Source organism: Lissotriton helveticus, chromosome 1_1 (assembly GCF_964261635.1).
Source record: "Lissotriton helveticus chromosome 1_1, aLisHel1.1, whole genome shotgun sequence".
NCBI classification, from domain to species: Eukaryota; Metazoa; Chordata; class Amphibia; order Caudata; family Salamandridae; genus Lissotriton; species Lissotriton helveticus.
The window spans coordinates 412816321-412837684 of NC_136057.1; the positions used below are offsets into that span (position 1 = coordinate 412816321).

Here is a 21364-nt window from a genome sequence, read left to right on the forward strand (position 1 = left end):
TCTTGCTGATTGGCAGGAGTGAAGGAAAGGGAGGAGTTTTCCCTTCACACGTGCACTACAAATTGACTCTCACAGACAGCTCAATGGACAATTGAGGGATTGCAGCCAGCCTTCCAACTAAACGTGAACAGGTCAGTCTGAAGCCAGAGCCTTACCTCATCTCCAGAGTGCCTGTGTTTTTTTTATTTATTTATTATGCACCCGTGTAAGTTAAGACAATCAATACTTACACTTTAAGAGGTAGTCGGAAACTGCTAACTGAACTTTAATCGCACTTTATTACCAAGTGTGTGCGAGAGTCAAAATGAACCTACGTGTTTGTTTCATTACTTGAGTGATTTATTTCCCAAATACATTGTGACTGCTTTAATAATTACAGGGTGAGGCTGTGCAAACCAGTTTCCGAACTGTTGGGATGGAATTTTGTGATGCTACCTATTACTATTGTTTTTGGTTATATGATTTTTTTGGTTGGTACCTATTATTTATGGATTGCGTGGCTTCTCCCCCCCCCCCTATTTTCTTATTGACAATGTTAATTTCTTTATATTGACAAGGGCGTCACACTTCTAGACTTGGATATGTAAGGTACGCAAGCCTGTTTGGCACATTTCCAAAATATCACCGCTTTCCCCCACTTCTTTTTCAGATAACATAATATTTTTTTCTGCTTACGTTGTTTTATCTGCCTTACATACTCAGACTTTTATTCTAGTGGCGTGCAGGCAGCCTGAGTGTCGCGGAGCTATATGGGGAACCCCCAAAGTAAAGATTGTTCTTAAGTATCCTCGAGATGCATCAAGCCATGTTTTAGCTGCTCGCATTGCATATTTGACCTTGGTTACGTACTAACCCTGCCCTAGAGCTGGTATGGTAGGCATGTTTAGTGGCTCAACAGAGATTAGTATTATTTTGAGGGGTGCATGTTTGCTCTTATCTGGCAGGTCCGTTTTGGCTCTTTATCCCACCGAGGTAACATTCCCAGTTTCCCCGAATTTGAGTTACATGTAAACGACAAACCCTCAGTAGTTACACAGATGCAACCGAAACAGTAACTATATTTTCTTTAATAATGTGTTCTTTTCCTAACATGGACACTTTTTCACCATTCATTGTATGACTTCACGCAAAATCATGGAATCCCGATCCGTATGTTGAAATAAAAGGAATACGTTTCTCTAGTGACAGATGGTTAGTGTACTACTGAATACATGTTTAAATATCGTTATATCCCCGCAGTAGTAGTAAAAAGAAGGCAACTTTACAATTCAAGGAAAACATACATTGAGGTTAAAAAATGCAATTTCGCCATACCGTTGGAAGGCGGTTGGATTAAAGTTTCTTCACCCTGGTTAATTTGGTCTGCCTCGCCACCAGCCCCACTCGGAAAGATTAATGGAGCAAACAAGCTGGTACGAAGTGAAAAGTAATCAAGACAACTCTGTATGGGGTGGGGAGGAGAAACAGTGTAAATAAACAGTCTCACTCTTCTTAGATACTTCTGGGGTGGGAAATGTGGCGTAGCACAAGGCATGTTTGAGCCTCCCCTGCCCTCGGACGTGAGAATATCACCTATGTCTCAAAGGAGCAGACATTGATTCCTGAATACAGTTGTAACAACAGATTTTGAGGTTGAGCCTGGGCAGCGCATGCGCTTGTGCAAGGCATGCAGTAGTGGAGTATGGCTTTGAAGTCCCGCCCACTCCTGACGATATTTTTAATAGGCTTGTGTCATTGTCCTTCGTAAACGCTGGCTTCGGAGTCATTAGTAGGCTTGTGAGTCCCTCCTTGCCTGCATTTATTACCTCCCATAACGACTGGACCTTTTACTGGTGTTACATGGTCTGAAGCACTATTTTCTTTAATGCTCTTACCCTATTTCACCGACATCGCAGCATGCCCCAGGCTTTGACTACTGAATTTATTTTAATTACAATGCATTCCGCTTTAACTGTGGCATTGCTTTTATTTTTCTGCAACATTTTTGTCTGCTTGGGTGCTCCCATTCTTTGTACTGCATTATTACTCCCTCAAATCTAATTGCTGGTTCTCCCTGCATATTTCGGACATATCGTACCTCAAATGTAATTGCTGGTTTTCTCTGCATATTGCGGACATGTTGCTCCTCTGAATATTGTATATACCCTGTTTATTTATTATTTATTTATTTATATATTTATAGAGCGCCTGAATCAGCCCCGAAGGGGTATCTCCGCGCTTTTGCTTCCGTTGTGGTGTTGTGTTGACAGACAAGGACAATACTGCAGTATGGAAGAGGAATTACTAGGCCTGAGTAAAAAGATATGTTTTTAATTTCTTTCGAAAGGAAAGAAGATTCGTGGTATGTCTCAACTGTGCAGGTAGGGAATTCCACAGAACTGGGCCTTTGAGAGAGAGAGCTCGACCTCCTTGTCTGGCTCTCTTCACTTTTGGCACCTGAAGCATCTGGGAATTACTGGAACGCAAGACGCGGCCGGGTGTGTACAGTACAAATATATCTTTTAGATATTTAGGTCCTGATCCATAAATGCACTTGTGCATTATACAACATGTTTTAAAATTGACACGTTGTCTCACTGGAAGCCAGTGGAGATGAGAAAGAAGGGGACGTGATGGGGTGTGTGGTTGGGCGTTCACGATGAGTCTTGCTGCGGTATTTTGTATCACCTGCAGTTTATCCATTTGTTCCTGATTGGCCGAAATGAGAAGTCCGTTGCAGTAGTCCATCCTGTTGATGACTAATGTCTGTACCAACGTCTTCCTGTGGATGTCAGGCAGGAAGGGAAAGATACGTCGAAGCAGCCCAATTACCCGAAAGCAAGTTCCAGTGACTTGGTTGACGTGATCTTTCAGTAACAATGCTTGGTCCAGACGCACTCCCAGATTTTTAACGGTCTGCTTTGGGGCGGGTACCGGTCCCAACTCCAGAGGCCACCAATCTGGGGACCATAGTAGAGTGGCCCCTCCAAACAACATGACTTCGGTTTTAGCCACGTTGCATTGGAGAAAGTTCTGGGCCATCCAATCCGCTACAGCTCTCATCCCGTCTGCAAAGGACCTCATTATTGTCGGCGTAAGAGTTTGGAAGGGGAACAACAACTGGGTGTCATCGGCGTAAGAGATTGGAGTGAACCCATGAGATCTTATTATGTCCGCCAAGGGGGCCACGTACACGTTAAAGAGCGTGGGGCTCAAACATGAGCCCTGTGGCACTCCCTTAGTGAGCTCCCTACAGATGGATTTGTGGGAGCCCAGCTTGACACCCTGTTGGCGGCCCGTGAGAAAGCTTTCCAGCCATGACATTGCGGTCCCTCCTATTCCCATCTCCCTCAGACGGTCGAGAAGTATTCCATGCGACACCGTGTCGAAGGCAGCGGACAAATCTAATAGCACCAGAATCACTGAGCCCCCCCTATCAAGTGACATCCTGATGTTATCAGTCACTGAAAGGAGGGCTGACTCTGTGCTATGATTTGGCCTAAAACCAGATTGAGAGTGGTCTAGGCCGCCCGCTGCCTCGATGTAATTGGACAGGTGCGCATTGACATGTTTCTCGGCTAGTTTGCTGAGGTATGGCAAGAGGGAGATGGGCCGGAGGTTGGCAAGCTCCGTCCAAGGGAGGGCAGCGTTCTTACGGATGGGGTTCACCACCGCTCTCTTCCAATCATTTGGCACGTGTCCCTTCATTAAAGACTGGTTTATGACATCTTGAATTTAAGGTCCCAGCAGAGTACTCAAAGGGGCTATGATTTTGGCGGGGAGGAGATCATCAGGGGACCCAGTTTTTACATGGGTAATCAATAGTTGGAGATCTTTACTATTAATTTGAGGAAAGGCAGTCAACGAGGAATTGATGTTATTAATTGAGGAGGGAACTTTTAGGATACCTTTTTGCTTTTGGGATGTTAAGATTTTTCCATAGATGGAGTCAATTTTATTCTCAAAATAGAGAGAGACCTCATCACACAAAGTCTGTGAGAAGTCGTCCGGACTAATACATGCCGTGGGTTTGACAAAGGTTTCAAGAATCCTATATAGCTCCCTAGGTGAATTTCCTGCTTCGGTGAGTTGTTGGGCCAAGCTATTCTTGCGGGCGGCTTTGATGTTTTTATAATAGTTTGCTTGCGCTATACAATGAGCCTTCCTATTTTCCTCAGAGTGAACTCTCCTCCACCTTTTCTCTATTCTCCTACATTCCTGCTTCTCAGTTCTGAGTGCCTCCGAGTACCATTTTTCCTGTTTGGCCACAGGAGACTGCCTAAATGATTTCAGGGGGGCAATTTTATCTATGGCCTCAGTGAGTGAGTCATGGAATTTGTTAAGTGTATATTCCACTTCGTCTGTATCTCTGAGGTCGGGCTTCTCCCAGACTTTTTGTAGTGCCTCAATAGTTAATTTACGCCATTGTCGGCGCATTATTGGAGATAGAGGTTTCATATTGGAAGATTTATTTATTTTTAATATATTGAAATCTATTAAAAAATGGTCAGTCCAGTCTAAGTGGATCGTGTCATTGCAAAGTATATTTCCACAGTTCGAGAAGATCAGGTCAATACAATGTCCTCCCTCATGTGTGGGTCCCTTGTTTTTTAATATTAGACCCAAAGTAAGCAAATCTGCTAACAAGCTTTTGGTGTCTAGGAGTTCTGGTAGATCAGCATGAATGTTGAAGTCGCCTAAAAGTAGGAAATCTTCGTTTGCTCGTATGTGTGGGGCAAGTATTTTCAAGAGGGAAAAAGAAAAACCCGAACATGATCCAGGGGGTCGGTAAAGGAGTACTCCCTTAATAGTCTTTCTGTTGGGGAAAGAGATTCTAAAAATTATGATTTCCAGTTGTGGACAACATTTATTATCTAAAATGTCCAATTTCAGATAGTCTTTGTAGATAATGGCTACGCCACCACCTATTTTGTCAGGGCGGTCGGAATTATGGAATTTGTAGCCTTCAGGGACTCCCAAGGCAATTGCGGGCGTCGTGTGGGGCTTTAGCCAGGTTTCTGTAATGAAACATATATCTGGGGTTTGAGTGTGTACTAAGTCCCAAATAGCGAACTGGTGTTTAGGCATAGATCGAGCATTTATCAGGATACAGTGCAGGCCATCAGTGGGAGCATTGATCCTATTAGGTTTAATGGGATAGGAAGTGGAAAAATGGCAGTTTAAACAAGAGAAAGGCCCTTCTGGGCAAGGCCAGTTGTCACGGGTACAACCGGAAATGATAGGTTGTCTTAAGTTCAACAACTCTAAGGCTTCGTACCTGATACTTTTAGGTTCGTGAGTGCTCGGCATAGTGAGGGACCCCTCACAGCCCCGTCCAGTCGCGAACGGGCGCAGACGGGCAGCTCTTTGGCGGGTCTTCGGCGGGGCTGCGCGCGATCGCTGCGCGCTCAGAGAGGTGCGAGGGCTAAATAGCCCTGAGTGCAGCCACTAGAGCGCTAACCGCTCCTAGTGGGACCTTAAGTGGTGGAAATGCCTACCACCCCCTTGCTAGAATGGGAGGTGGGAGGCGGCTGCCAGCGCTCTAAAGCAAAAAATAAAGGGCACAAGAGTGCGGCCAGAAGCGAGTGTTGGTGCGGTGGAGTGCGGGAAATGCGGTATTTCAATTCCAATTCTCCAAATGTAAGCACAATATTTAAAAACACACAATTTAAAATACGATGCAGTCGCTATGTCATTTCTTTTAAAATCACCTCTGGAGCAGGTCTAACCGGCAAGCGGGTTGGAGACACTGCCACCGTCTCCTTCCCGCAGTGAGCTCCTCCGGTGCTCCGCCTAAATAGCCCTGAGTGCAGCCACTAGAGCGCTAACCGCTCCTAGTGGGACCGGAAGTGGTGGAAATGCCTACCACCCCCTTGCTAGAATGGGAGGTGGGAGGCGGCTGCCAGCGCTCTAAAGCAAAAAATAAAGGGCACAAGAGTGCGGCCAGAAGCCAGTGTTGGTGCGGTGGAGTGCGGTATTTCAATTCCAATTCTCCAAATGTAAGCACAATATTTAAAAACACACAATTTAAAATACGATGCAGTCGCTATGTCATTTCTTTTAAAATCACCTCTGGAGCAGGTCTAACCGGCAAGCGGGTTGGAGACACTGCCACCGTCTCCTTCCCGCAGTGAGCTCCTCCGGTGCTCCGCCTAAATAGCCCTGAGTGCAGCCACTAGAGCGCTAACCGCTCCTAGTGGGACCGGAAGTGGTGGAAATGCCTACCACCCCCTTGCTAGAATGGGAGGTGGGAGGCGGCTGCCAGCGCTCTAAAGCAAAAAATAAAGGGCACAAGAGTGCGGCCAGAAGCCAGTGTTGGTGCGGTGGAGTGCGGGAAATGCGGTATTTCAATTCCAATTCTCCAAATGTAAGCACAATATTTAAAAACACACAATTTAAAATACGATGCAGTCGCTATGTCATTTCTTTTAAAATCACCTCTGGAGCAGGTCTAACCGGCAAGCGGGTTGGAGACACTGCCACCGTCTCCTTCCCGCCCAGATGTAGTCACTTCCTTCTATCCCTATCCATGTTTTTTGCCTATATCAACCAAAGCGCTCTGATACTCTAACGTGTCACGTTCGTGCTCTATAAAACCTTAAATAAAACTATAGCGGCAGCGCTTATTCAATCATTTTATCTACGGCGCAGCTCGCTTTCAGTTTAGTGGACAAGCTTATTTCATTATTTATTTTACAGGCAGCCGCTTTCACATTAGCAGGCGAGCTTATTAATGTTATTAATTTTATTAATTATTAGCTCAAGCAGCTTTCACTTCAGCGGCCGCGCTGCAGAACGTTTCTAAATTATCTTGTTTTGCTTTTGTGTGAAAGCGCACCATATGCGCTTTCACTTACATATTTTTCTGACACTGCTAACTGTAACCTGAATATGGTGAGCAGCATCTGAAGAAAGGGGCGCAGCCAACATTAAAGTGCTTTCGCATTTGGTGGAGTTTGAGCAATTGGCATTAAAAATAACAATGCCTTTTATATATGTGTTGGGTTTAAGACACAAACAAAAGGCATTGTCATTTACAATGCCAATTGCATAAACGCTCGCAAAAGCGAGACCTATTGCATTGAAAATGCTCGTTTATGTAGCTATGCGCTTTAAAAAACACACAACAATAATAATTATATTTAGGGGTGGTTTAGTGAAACCCCGATAAAAGATTTATAAGATGATAACAAAAGTAGAAAACAAATTCCCTGGCCCGGTACAAAAAAGGTTAGGGTGTTTCTAGCATTTATTGGGTATTACCAAACGTTCCAACTTTTGGAAAACCAACAAGCTGGTGTTAGGGAGGACAACTGATATCTCCAAAGAACACTAAACCAAGACCCTGGGGACAAGAAGACACAGGCTTCAACAGGCTCCAATGTGCTACCAATGCCTGTACTGATGCAATGGAGCAGACACCCAATCCAACAGGTCGAGTCCATGTTACTCGCACAGTAGGTCCAGAAGCAATTCTTAGGATGTGAGGGAGCCAACTCTACAGACCTCCAGAGAGGTAGGGAAATTGTTACAACGGTTGTTGCACCATTACGAAGAACCAAGAATACAGACACAAAGGTCCAGTAAAGGCACTTTTTGTAGAATGTTACCATTTTAGCAGATTATTTAGGCTATGAGTTATGTTTTATACTTTATTATTGTAATCCTTGATTAATACAATAACTTTCAATCACTACTACTAAGACAGTAAAAGCACCTGCAGAATAGATAATCTGGCACAAAGTATGGTAAATTAAAATCCTTGGGTGTTTTGAAGGTTTAACCATACTATCCCACACAAAAAGGAGGACAGATCCAGCAGGAGTCCTGATGGGCCGCATATCCCTCCCTTCACTTGGACTGGCTCTGCCGGTGCAGCGCAGCAGTGCGGCTGATTCACAATTACCGCTGCTCTGCAAACAGTGGACAGTTCCACCTCTGGTGAACTAAGCGAGCACACAAAAACAGGCGTATTAACCAAAGCAATTTCAAAATGATTCTTTCACAGCCCCTACGTAATGTACTATTGAAATGGTGTTTTACTTCTAGGACATAGGCCTGGACACATTACCAACGACTGACCTGACAGGCATCTTTGCCCCCAGCAAGAAAACCAGCACACAACATCCTCTTTGTCAGCTGCATACCATTATGCTTGGAAAAATACTTTTTGTTGCATATGTTCCAGTCCATAACAGGTAACTGTAGCTGCTGAAGCCGACATACTGAGCCGTCACCTAATGGACGAAAGCAAACGTATTATTCATACATATATTCACATTTAGTAGGCCTTAAATCCTTATGCATTCTGGACTAAATAGGTACAATAGGACAGCCTTCAATTTATAGACTGCTCACATCATTGGTCCCAGTCCCCCCAAAAGCAAATCCAATGTTAAAACAAAAGGCAAGAACTTAAAATGTTGTATATGCTTTAAAATTCGGTCTGATTAAATGGTTGCGTCTCAGTTTACCTGTAACTGCCATAGAAGAGCGTGAAGTGTACCAAATTCTGTAGACTGTTCTTACATCCAGGCTCCTGGGTATTTAAGGACTGTCTGGTAATGGGGCAGACCTGACGCTGCAATCCTACCTTGCCCAATAAGATATAAATAAGAGAAAATGCACGCAACACATTTACCATAATCCATACCTTTTCTAATCTGAATTTTATCTTCTAATGAGAACTCAATGCAGTGCAATGGTTGTACTACATGGCGGACACATTCACCTGATCCAAAGCAACCAATGACTAAAATTGGCTAACCAAAAAGCCCTCAGTATACATGTTCATAACAAAAACCCTGTTACAGTGCTGAAGGGGTATATAATCTGACTTAAAGTGTTACTATGATATATGCAGAAGAAATATGAGAGGCAATAAACACCAGTAGCAAGTAACACGATGAAAGGCATACAAATTGATAAACAATCAGTGGTTGTTCATTGATGTCTTGGTATCTTTTATTTCAAACACGCTTGGTATACATCTTTTGCGACAGCCAACGCTTTTTGCCCAAACATGGGCTTCTTCAGGGAAAAGGTTATAATGTGGAGTACGTGATCCAAGGAAGTAAGGCCCGGTATATTGTAGTCAGCGTGGACCATCTGAAAATAAGGACATCAATGAATTGGAATAGCCTCAAGCCTGTGTGTCCTTATTAGAGAGATCCCAGGTTGTCAGGTCAAAGGGCCTCCAAAATTCTTGAGGCGATTTGTGTATGCCGCAGTGTAGCGATTCATATCCCGTGTCCGGCTGGTGTGTACAACAAGGCGAGATGTCCAACGATCTACGATATGCCATCCATCATGAAGTTCTGAATTACAGTGATGATATAGGCAATTACTGAAAAGGCGAATGGTCCAGAGGTGATGTGCATATTTACATGCATCATCAAAACAGGATATTCAGCAACTTAATACCCATAAAACAATTAGTTACATGTAAAACAAATAATTACCTTCTTTTGAAACAAGCCCAGAGAAATAGCCATACCTAATGTAGATACGTTTCAGTAGGCAACCTATATATTCTACATAATAGAAAATGACACCAAATCGACCAAACTCCAATAAGGGAGAATCATAGATATTTGTTAAGATAAAATAGCACCAAAAAAGCACTAAGAGCCAACGATAGTCATAGAAACCGTAGACCTAGACAGACGGCTGCAGGGCGCGGGTAGATACACCAAGCCTACTCATTCTGGTCAAAGAATTTACCTTCTGATTTTAGGCCTGATTATGATCTTGATGGATAGGATACTCAGTCACAAATGTGTATTGGATATCCCATCAGCCTTATTAAAAGTTCCATAAAATATAATAGATTTGCAATTTGGTGGACGGGATATCCATCACATTTGTGATGGAGTAACCCTGTCCGCCAAGATCATAATCAAGGCCTTAAGTATTTTTTTATGTAGCATGAAGCAGTATCCTAGGAAGGCGCATCATAATCAGGCACTTGCCACAAGGTCCTGATGAAAAATCTGTAGATATTGAAAGTCCAAACTTTACAGCATTTCTGAAACAACTTCCTCTGGGTAACCAAGGCTCCCAGAATCTCAGGACAGCACTTAGGGAACAGGACTCACTCCAGAGGCCAACATCAAGGTCCAGTGTAGGACCATATATTTCTAATCTACTGGTCACTTCAGAAAATATCTCTAGCTTGTTGTGGCCACATATCCACCTAGGTGGTCAGCTAAATAACCCTTGAAGGTCACTTCTATGTCCTGTGTATATGAGGAAGCAATTCTAGACCTTCAGGGTTTCTCTCATGTTACAGCAAGCAGGGTCCAGTCCTCTTCTGATCTTCTACAGGTCCAGAAAGTGTTTAGGAGGGTTCCTGGAAGTGCCACGTTTGTGGTTGGCACTAGCCAGTCGGTGACCTCTGGACACAACGTAACCAAAGAGGGAAATGTTCCCAGATATAACAACCCACTTTTCCAGCTGTTACAGTTTGCACTACTGCAAACAATCCCACAGTGCGGCTCACTCCTAAAATCCAAGATGGGGAACCTCTTCTCCCTTGTGCAGAGCTCTTGTGTTCCCCCAGAGGTACAACTAGGTAAACAAGCAGTCCTTTCTCCCCTATGTCCACTCCAAAACAGTTCTGGGGCAGCTTCCCTCCAAATGGGTTTGTTGCCAACCTGGCTGTTGGGGACAAAGGGTTGACCTCTCCAGGTCTAACATTACATTTACCTGTGAAAGGGCAGGCACCTTTACAATTCAACAAAGTTCCTTTGTTCAACCAAACAGGTCTTCCTGCAAGAGAAAGAAAATAATTTCCCCACACTCAGGCTATGCTGTGGAAATAGTTTTCACACCTCACTAGGTTGATGCACATGATGGGTAGCTGGTAGAGAGCTTAAGCAAATTAGCCTCCAGGAGCTTCAGGCAGGGAAAAGGTAACTTTCTAAAAGTTACTTTTCCCAAATAATAAAAATCTACCTTTCTCAATTAATTGGTCTTTAATATATATATGAAAAAAGTATTTGAACTACTTTTGTAGCAATGTCCTGTTAAAAGCTACAGAATAATTACATTCTACAGATTAAGTTAAGGATTAAAGGTTATAATCTGTACTTTGACTTTTTAGGATTCAACCAGAGCCCTGCCGGTTAAAATAGCTTTTGGGGCCTAGTTACTGGAAAATGTGCCCATTTTATTTTCGCTCATGTTCCTCTTTTAAATATCAGGCACCCTAGCTTTTGGGTAAAAAAATAGACTCAATGTTGACTTATTTAAAAGCAAGGGTTCTTGCCGGTTAAAAATGGTTATCTTGACCTGCCTGCATTGCCTGCAGATTTTAGGTTACTGGAGTCAGACAATGTAGTGTATGCCTGAAACCATGTTTTCCATCTGTGTAGGGGATGGCACAATCAGTGCTGTAGTCTATGTGTGACATTTAAGTTTCTATGCCATAGGTGTATTTCTGCACCATAAAATAGAGCTTTATAGCAAAGTTAAATAAAGTTAAATATGCCAATTAGGATTAAGCCAATTTCAACATGTTTAAAAGGTGAGCGCAAGCACTCCCCTCCTGGTTAATAGGAGTAAATGCAAAAATACAGTCAAATAGATAGGGCAAAAATTGGAAGGGGGTTGAGTGGGGCACTAGTTATCCATAGCCAATGCTGCTGCAATCTACCCAGTTGTCTTAGCAACATTTCTGTAGCGTGATATAAATGGACTAATATTCAATTGTGGATTTAGAGTTTGACAGATGCAGAACATTTACCAAAAGCAGAGTATGTCCTTCTGCCACCTTTAAAGTGCATAGACATGTTAAATAGCGCAGATAAGACCACCACATTTTTGCAGATATCCCACAACCATCAAACTAAATCAGACCCCTGAATCCTCAGATTACGGGAAAAATATTCGGATTTTTATCCATCATCATTGAGCAAAAAGCCTAATATAGAGCAAAGTTTGTACTGACATGCTACCATCGTCACTAATTTGAAGCCTTGTCCAGTTGTCTCCACTTGTAAGAGATTATTAAGGCAAAAGACACACAATTGATGGATGGAATGTAGAACAAATCAAAACACTCACTCCCAGTCTAGAGATATGGGTTAAATCTATCATTCTTTTGCTCACCATGCCACCCCAGTTTAGACCTGGCCATATGCAAATCAGTCTTGCCCCTGTGCCTCATGGGAACAGTCTAGCCCGAACTGCCAAGCCAGGTCCACCCTGGACCGGAAACAAGCATCCTAGGACCGGAGAGATTATTAAGGCAACCACAATCAACTTTGTTGAACGCTGGCTGAAAGTCAACCAAGCTAACATAGAAGCTTCCATTAAGTTCGCAGCAAGTTTTAAATTAATGGAACTTGACTTTTAATCCGAGGCTCAATGGAGGGCTGCGCACTGTGTCCTGATGAATTATTTGGATTGTTACAGTAACCCACTGGAGGGATTAATTACGCTGCCAGGAACCACAAGTCCCATAATGCCATGTTGAAAGAAACCAACAAAGGAAGGCACACCGGAGGCCTAATTAAGTGAAACCGCATTGAAAAAGGGAACTGTGGGAGCGCAGAAACACTGTACTTTCAATTGCCTTTGAAAAAGAAGCATGAAGCTTTGAAACGCGTTAGGCAGCAGGATGGAAAAGGTCGAATTAAATGCCAGTTTCATATGCTATGAATGTTGTTGTCAACTTACTTGCTGGGGAGTGCGTACTTAATTGCTGAGCAAGGTTTGAAGAAGCTTCCATTGATATATTACATTTGGGTGATGTACTAGCAGTAGCATTAGGGTGAATATTTGGCTATGAGGCCAGGCCATTCTTATGATACTCTACAAAGAGGATTTGATAGGGAAATGTTTTCAATAATTTCTGTTCAGGCATAAACGTATTTATTTGTCCTGATAAATTTGTTGCCGCATGGTATAGGGATTGGAAAAACAGTTTATCCATATATTTTCAGCCATCTCTGGAACCTCCCTGTGGATTACCAACAACATTCCCTGGCGTTACAACAGACCAAAAAATCATTATCTTTTTTGCAACAGGGCTATATTTCTCATTGACAAATGATTGCTTATTTTCCATAGAAGCTCATAAAGATTTAAACACTTTGAAAACGATCAGCATTTAATACTGAGATAATCAATTTGAGACTCCAGACTACCTCACAAAAATGTTAGCCTTGCAGGCATATTAGTTTACCTTATTTAATACTACCAGAGCAAGGGCTATCAATCAATAATTCAAAATATTTGAAAATGCACATGTTCTACCAATACTAAAAAAAAAGCATCATGGATTTGAAAAATGTTTCCCTCTGGGACCGGCCCATATTTTCATCGGGTATACCTAACTACCTTGCTTTAAAGTCTGACCCCAAGAAGAAGTGTGCATTTCTGCATCCTCTCTTATATTCATGTCTTCAAGTTGTCAATTATCTGAAGTTACTGGGATTCAAATGCAGATTAATAACTATTATTTCTCCTTCTGTAGCACAGAACCCATAGAGAAATATCCACCATAGCAAATCTGACATTCTATGTTAGGACTGGAGTGGATGTTAGGACTGAAAAGGCAGCCCCACCCCGGAATCATTCCCCTCATGTCTGGGTTGTTTTGCACCATTGTCTGGACATCATTGCCTGCTAGGCCAAGGTCCACTCCGATTCATGATTAAATCCATTTGTTCCATCCAAGTCATCAGGGCCATCTACTAGGAAGGTATTATCTCTACCCTCTAGGTCAGGGGTCTTCAAACTGCGGGTCCTCAAGTGATCCGGGGGGGTGGCGGGGGGGGGGGGGAGGCTTCAGCCAAACGAAGAATTATGCTGGTGGCAGTGGTTTGTTTCAAGCGGTGGGGAAAAAATAGTTGTGGTAAGCTGCTCTTTAATGTGCTATCACTAGCTTCTTTTGTCATTTATATCCTAGCTTGGAAAAATGGTAACCTAATTTAACTGCAATGATTAAATAGGTCTGGTGTTTTAATAATTCAAGACATATATAAACATTGCCAGTTTAATAGAATTGTGAAAAGTCTGAGGGGGGGCGATGAATGTTATTTCTTTACTGGGGGGAGGTGGGAGGGGGGATGCAGCATACAAAAGTTTGAAGACCACTGCTCTCGGGTGACATTGGGGTTGTCTACTAGGTTAGAGAAGATCTACTGGATGAGACCCATTTTGTTCAGGAATGCCGTCCTGAGCCACTCAAAAGGTAACCACTAATGTTGTGCTTCTTGGTTTCTCCAGACAAAGTCTGCACTAAAACCCCTGAAATTCTGAAGAACTAATAGAGACTTTTTCTTTTCCCACCGGAAGGGCAATGCTCTGGAGAAATAATGCTTTAGGATGGCATTTACAGAGCTTTGAACTGAGTCGTTTATGGTCTCTGAAAAGGCATTCCCAATTGGGAAGAAACATTGCATCTGTCAAGTCAAGTCAAGTCAGAGAATTTATATAGCGCACTACATACCCAGAGGGTCTCAAGGCGCTTAGGGAGGGGAAGAGGATTATTTGTCAAATATCCACGTTTTAAGTTGCTTTCTGAATGCTAGGTGGTTCTGGGTAAGGCGAAGGTAAGTGGGGAGTGAGTTCCATGTTTTAGCAGCCAGGTATGAGAAGGATCTGCCTCCCATGGTTGTCTTGTTGATGCGAGGTACAGTGGCGAGGGCTTGGTTGGAAGAACGCAGTTGGCGGGAGGGGGTGTAGAAGGACAGTCGTGAGTTGAGGCATTCTGGTCCGATGTCGTAGAGTGATTTGTGAGCGTGGGTTAGCAGTCGGAAAGTGATCCTCTTGTTGACGGGTAGCCAGTGGAGGTCTCTTAGGTGACCAGAGATGTGTTCGTTACGCGGGATGTCTAATATGATCCTGGCTGAGGCGTTTTGGATTCGTTGGAGTTTCTTCTGGAGTTTAGCGGTAGTTCCTGCGTAGAGGGTGTTTCCGTAGTCCAGTCGGCTCGTGACCAGAGCATGGGTGACTGTTTTTCTGGTCTCGGTGGGGATCCAACGAAATGTTTTTTTGAGCATGCGAAGAATGTTGAAGCAGGATGAGGATACGGCGCTGACTTGTCTGTTCATTGAAAGTGAAGAATCCAGGATAACGCCTAGGTTCCGTGCGTGGTCTGTCGGGATGGGTGCTTTTCCAAGGGCTTCCGGCCACCAAGAGTCGTCCCATGCAGAGGGGGATGTACCTAAGATGAGGACTTCAGTTTTATCTGAATTCAGTTTCAGACGGCTGTGTTTCATCCATTCGGCCACTTCTTTCATTCCTTCATGTAGGTTAGTTTTGGCGGTGTTGGGGTCATTGGTGAGAGAAAGGATCAGTTGAGTGTCATCCGCGTAAGAGATGATGTTGAGGTTGTGTTGGCGTGCGATGGCCGCGAGGGGGCTCATGTATACGTTGAAGAGGGTGGGACTGAGTGAGGATCCTTGTGGTACTCCACAGATGACTTCAGAGGCCTCGGACTTGAATGGTGGAAGGCGGACTTTCTGGGTTCTTCCGGTGAGGAACGAGGTGATCCATTCAAGTGCTTTTCCTTGTATTCCGATGTTTCTGAGGCGTTGTAGAAGGGTGCTATGGCAGACTGTGTCGAAGGCAGCGGAGAGGTCGAGGAGGATGAGGGCGACTGTGTCTCCATTGTCCAGTAGAGTTCGAATGTCGTCTGTTGCTGCGATGAGGGCGGTCTCAGTGCTGTGTTTTGCTCGGAAGCCAGATTGTGAGGAGTCGAGGGATTTGTTGGCTTCGAGGAAAGCGGCGAGCTGGTTGTTGACGGCTTTCTCGATGACTTTGGCCGGGAAAGGGAGGAGTGATATGGGGCGGTAATTTTTGAGTTCGGTGGGGTCCGCTGTGGGTTTTTTCAGAAGGGCGGTGAGTTCGGCGTGTTTCCAGCTTTCCGGGAAGGTGGCGGAGTTGAAGGAGCTGTTGATGACATCTCGGAGGTGTGGTGCTATGATGGAGTCTGCTTTGTTGAAGATGTGGTGAGGACATGGGTCTGTGGGGGATCCTGAGTGGATGGAGTTCATCAGGCGGATGGTGTCCTCAGTGGAGATTGGGTTCCAGTCGTTAAGGGTGTTCAGGGGGGGAGAATGTTCATCATATGGTTGGGTGGGTTGGTCTCCGGGTTGGTTGTCGAAGCTGTTGTGGATGTCTGCAATTTTGTTGTGGAAGAATGAGGCTAGGGAGTCGCAGAGGGCTTGAGAGGGGGTGATGTCGTTGGAGTTGGCTGAGGGATTGGTAAATTCCTTGACGATGTTGAAAAGTTCCTTGCTGTTGTGGGCGTTGTTGTCTAGTCGATCCTTGAATGCTGTTTTCTTGGCCTTTCGGATTAGTTGGTGGTGTATGCGGGTGGCGTTTTTGAAGGCCTCCTTGGTGCTGGTGGTTGGGTCCTTTTTCCAGGCCTTTTCAAGGGAGCGGCAGAGTTTCTTGGACTTCTTAAGATAATCGTTGAACCATGAGGCCTTCTTGCTGCCAGGTTTGCTTTGACGTTTTTTCAGTGGTGCTAAGGTGTCGGCGGTGTTGGATAGCCATAGGGTGAAGTTGGCGGCGGCTTGGTCTGGGTTAGAAGAGTGGGCAGGGGTGTTTAGAAGGAGCGATGAGGAGATCTGGTCGATGGTGATTTTGTTCCAGTTTCTTTGTAGAGTTGGTTGGAGGTGTTTGATGGGTTTCGGCTTGTTGTAGGTGAAGTGAACGCAGCTGTGGTCAGTCCAGAGGAGATCCGTAGTATGGCTGAAGGAGACATGTTTGCTGGAGGAGAAGATGGGGTCGAGTGTGTGGCCTGCGATGTGGGTGGGGGAAGTGACCAGTTGTTTAAGTCCGAGGTTGGCGAGGTTGTCCAAGAGGGTGGTGGTGTTGCGGTCGTTGTTCTTTTCAAGGTGAAAGTTGAGGTCTCCCAGAAGGATGTACTCTTTGGAGGGGAGCGCGTGTGGAGTGATGAAGTCCGTGATGTCTTCACTGAATTTTGCACGGGGTCCTGGTGGTCTGTAGAGGAGGGTGCCTCTGAGTGTGGTTTTGGGGTCGATGTGAATCTGGAAGTGAAGGTGTTCGGGTGTTCGGAGTTGGTGGGGTTGGCGTCGGAGCTGGTTGAGATGCGGATAGATTTTTTATGGACGATAGCGATTCCTCCTCCTGTGTGGCCGGTACGGTCCTTGCGTGTGATCTTATAGTCTTCTGGGATGGCAATGGTGATGTCTGGGGCGGAGGAAGCGTTCATCCATGTTTCTGTTAGGAAGGCGACGTCTGGAGAGATGGTGTCTAATAGATTCCATAGGTCAATGGCGTGTCTGTGGACCGATCGGGTGTTGAGAAGGATGCATTGTAGGTGGTTGGGGTCGGGAATCTGTGGTGTGGTCGTAGCGGAGAAGTTGTCGGTGCCGATGAATTTGCAGGAGTAGCAAGAGAAAGGTCCATGGGTGTGTCCAGGAGCGGCTTGGACGCAGTTGGGGGAGCGGCCGGGGTTAAGGGCTAGGAGGGTGGCGGCATCGTAGGTAATGCGGGAGGGCTGGGAAGCGCGAGGGGCAGGGGGTCTGGCACTGGGCGCGGTCCAGGCGCGGACGGGTGTAGACGGGCTTACCTTTGGCGCACCTTCGGCGTGGCCGTAGCGCCTGGACGCTGCGCGTGGGACCATCAGACATAAATGGGCAGTGGAGGGGGCGGAGCGTGGGAGGGGCAGCAGGGAGGCGGTAGTGAGGCTGAGGGGCAGGCCTGGGGAGATCAACAATAACAAAATGGAGGGTCCGAGGGGAGGCAGACAGGGGTAACAGTAACAAGGATATAGCGAGTGAGCAGCAAGCACAATCAAAACTGAAGCGCTACACAAATACAGCGTCAATGGCACAAATACAACAACAATGATCCCAATAGCGCTGACGGAGGCAGATAGACAGCAGAGGCGCTACGCGTGTGAGGCGTCCAAATACAATCACAGCAACAATGATCCCAAAAGCGCTGAAAGAGTCAGGCAATCAACAGAAGCGCTACGCGTGCGAGGCGCTAATATGCAAATATAGCAGCAGTTCACTGTTCAGCGCGTTGCTACGATACCAGGGATCGTCGCAGCTGAGGCACGGGAGGAGCGTGGAGGAGCGGCCGTACTGGAGCAGGTCCAGGTGGTCACAGTTAGGCTGGGAGAGGGGTAGGCTCGATGAACGTGGGTGGGAGGGGCAGCAGGGAGGCGGTGGTGAGGCTGAGGGGCGGGCCTGGGGAGATGAACAATAACAAAATGGAGGGTCCGAGGGGAGGCAGACAGGGGTAACAGTAACAAGGATATAGCGAGTGAGCAGCAAGCACAATCAAAACTGAAGCGCTACACAAATACAGCGTCAATGGCACAAATACAACAACAATGATCCCAATAGCGCTGACGGAGGCAGATAGACAGCAGAGGCGCTACGCGTGTGAGGCGTCCAAATACAATCACAGCAACAATGATCCCAAAAGCGCTGAAAGAGTCAGGCAATCAACAGAAGCGCTACGCGTGCGAGGCGCTAATATGCAAATATAGCAGCAGTTCACTGTTCAGCGTGCTGCTACGATACCAGGGATCGTCGCAGCTGAGGCACGGGAGGAGCGTGGAGGAGCGGCCGTACTGGAGCAGGTCCAGGTGGTCACCTCAGGGTCTCTTGACCCGTTCATGGAGTTCAGGACAGACTCAAGTCCTGTGCACTCTGGTACAAATGGCACTGGAGGACTTAAGCACCCTTCACCATATTGTTACAGAAAGGGTAATCGCCCACTTGGTTCCAGGCTCAAGTCCTGCTGGGGTGTTCGGAAAGCCATTAGGCCAACAAGCACAAAGGGGGCGAGTTTTCCTGGTGGCACACTCCACTTAGGTCTCCTCCTAGGCTCTTAGCAATGAATTGCTGAATGTAGGAGGCTATAAAACAAATAATAAAAAAAAGAATGCTTCCAAATAGCAAAACAACCACTGAACAATTAGTAGAACCTCAAAGACAAAAATCCGTAGGAGTGTGTGAGTGCTCCGTGGAAGTTTTTAACTCGTTTCAGATTGAGACAGCGTTTTAGCACCTTTTAAAATACTGTGTTATGCTTTGAATTTGCGTATTTGCACAACACTATTAAACTTTGCTTCGTGATATACCACTTTGTAAAAGATCGAGACAGTCTACTGGCACTTTTTAATATATACATTGCTAGGTTTTTAAAATAGCTTATTTGCACAATCGCTACAGAAATTATCACTTTACTGTTCTTCCCTGTTTCTTGACGGTCTTCGCGCTTGACCCCAGCGGTACCCGGAAGTTAGGCGGGACAGCACTGCACTGCACCTGGGGTTGGCGCTCTAGGCGTTTGCTGGCCGACAGCATTTAAACAAATGCTGAGGCGACCGCGCAGAAGACGCACACAGCGGGCGCGCCGAAGGCACGCCAAAGGCAAGCCAGTCTGCGCCTGGCCCGGGCCTAGGGTCAGGACCTCTGGGAGTTTGCCACTACATTCGTACGACCGTGATCAGCTCCTTGCTGCCCGGATAACTGCCCCTCGGCCCCTCATTGATTCTTGCACAGCTACAAGCACCCAAGAGTGGCAGGCAGGTGACCGTTTACCTTTCCCTTTTGTAGATTGTAGTAGTCGGTATGTACAGACCGACAGAATAGGGGAATCGCTGGGGGCAACATCAGTGGATTCAGACAGGCAGGTAGGAGGGAGAGCATGGGGAAAGCCTATCAATAACGGGGGACCAACTAATGATGGACAACGGACATTTTCAAATAATATTAAATGTATACTATTAAACGTCCACTCCATGGTAAAGCATAAATATGAACTGGAGGATATGATTCAGTCATTCGCGCCAGACATACTGTTCCTGACGGAAACATGGTCAGACACTACCTCTGCACCCGACTGGAATATAGCAGTGCCAGAGGGTTATCCTTCCTATCACTTGACAGAAAGGAGGGTCGGGGAGGGGGAATAGCTATTATACACCGGGAACTTTTTAAAATAAGGACTGAAGTCATATCAATCCTGCCGGCAGAGGCATTACGTTTTTGCATCAAAATGAACCATGCCACTTCTTTCCCGGGATATCTAGTTTATCGCCCGCCCAGGGCAAGACAAGCTTTCACTCATGCTCTGCAGACCATGTTAGAGTCTTGCACTGAGGCTTTACTCCTCACCTTTCTGGGAGATTTCAATTATCACCTAGAACTGTTAGATAACCTAGACTCCTCCAAACTATTAGACACCCTGGAGGTGTACGGGTTTAGTCAAATAGTCACAGGATCGACTCGCAAAGCAGGCCATACTTTAGATGGCATTTTCACTAACAATCGCGACCTTAAGTACCGAGACATAAGGCCTTTGACTTGGACGGATCACAAGGCTATCTATTTCACTCTCAGAACCACAAATCCTAGCCGAGAGCCTGTGACGAAGCCTGGTAAAATTAAGGTTCGAGGCTGGAAAAAGGTGCAGGGCAGTGTTTTTGAGACCGCTCTGAATATGGGCCTTGACCTACACATATCTGATATTGACGCCGCGGCCTCTGCATTCAACGAATGGATTGACATGGCAGCTAAACAGGTAGCCCCTGTGAAAGAGGTAACCTTAAGGAAGCCAAGGATATCTTCTCCTTGGTATAGTCCTCAGCTCAAGGCTCTAAAGTTTGAATGTAGAAGAGCGGAAAGCCAGTGGAGACAAGATTATAGTGAAAGTAGCAAAACAATGTACAACCTTGCATTGCAGAAATATAAAAATGAGGTAATCTCTGCCAAAGAGCATTATTTTTCCACCAATATTAGAGATGCGGCTGACTGTAGTAAAGGACTTTTAAAAGTAGTTAACTCTTTGGCAAAACCTCATCAGAACAATGCTTTTAAGGCTGATCAGGAGATATGTAACAATCTGGCACTTTTCTTTCAAAATAATGTACAGATGATAATTAGACGATCTTCTAAAAGCGCAGGGACTCCAGACTACTATTACACTCAATGCAGAGGATGTCTGGCCGGCGACGCAATGTAACTCTCCTGTTTCCCTGAACTGGTAAACAAGGAGGTGCAAGAGCTGCTCCTCTATAAAATCAGGCTCTCCAAGGGACCCCTGCCCCCTGCCATCATGCATCTAGCCCCTAAGAAGATTTTCAAAAAGTTGACGCCCCTTATCAACCAAGCACTGACAACGGGATCATATCCGGCTCGGTGGAAACAAGCGGCCATTAGGCCCTTACTAAAAAAAAAAACTAATCCCGGAGGTTTTAAAGAACTACAGCCCGATTGCAGGATTACCAATGGTGGCGAAGGTCATTGAGAAATCAATGAACAAAGTGCTGGGTGATTATTTGAACGCTAACAAGCTATTAGACCCAACTCAACATGGCTTTCGCGCCTGCCATTCCACTGAATCGGCTCTGATTGTTGCAACTGAGGAAATTCGGCGGGTG

At 45.5% G+C, this 21364-nt stretch overlaps 1 protein-coding gene across 1 annotated transcript in view; it reads right to left on the reverse strand.

Annotated features, from left to right (window-relative positions):
• OVCH1 (ovochymase 1) overlaps window positions 1–21364 on the reverse strand; it is a 1371455-nt gene that overhangs the window by 563232 nt on the left and 786859 nt on the right. Inside the window, exon 19 of the mRNA XM_078673763.1 lies at window positions 8062–8216. Coding sequence (XP_078529889.1) covers window positions 8062–8216 — 155 coding nt within the window. The remainder of the gene's footprint in view (window positions 1–8061; window positions 8217–21364) is intronic.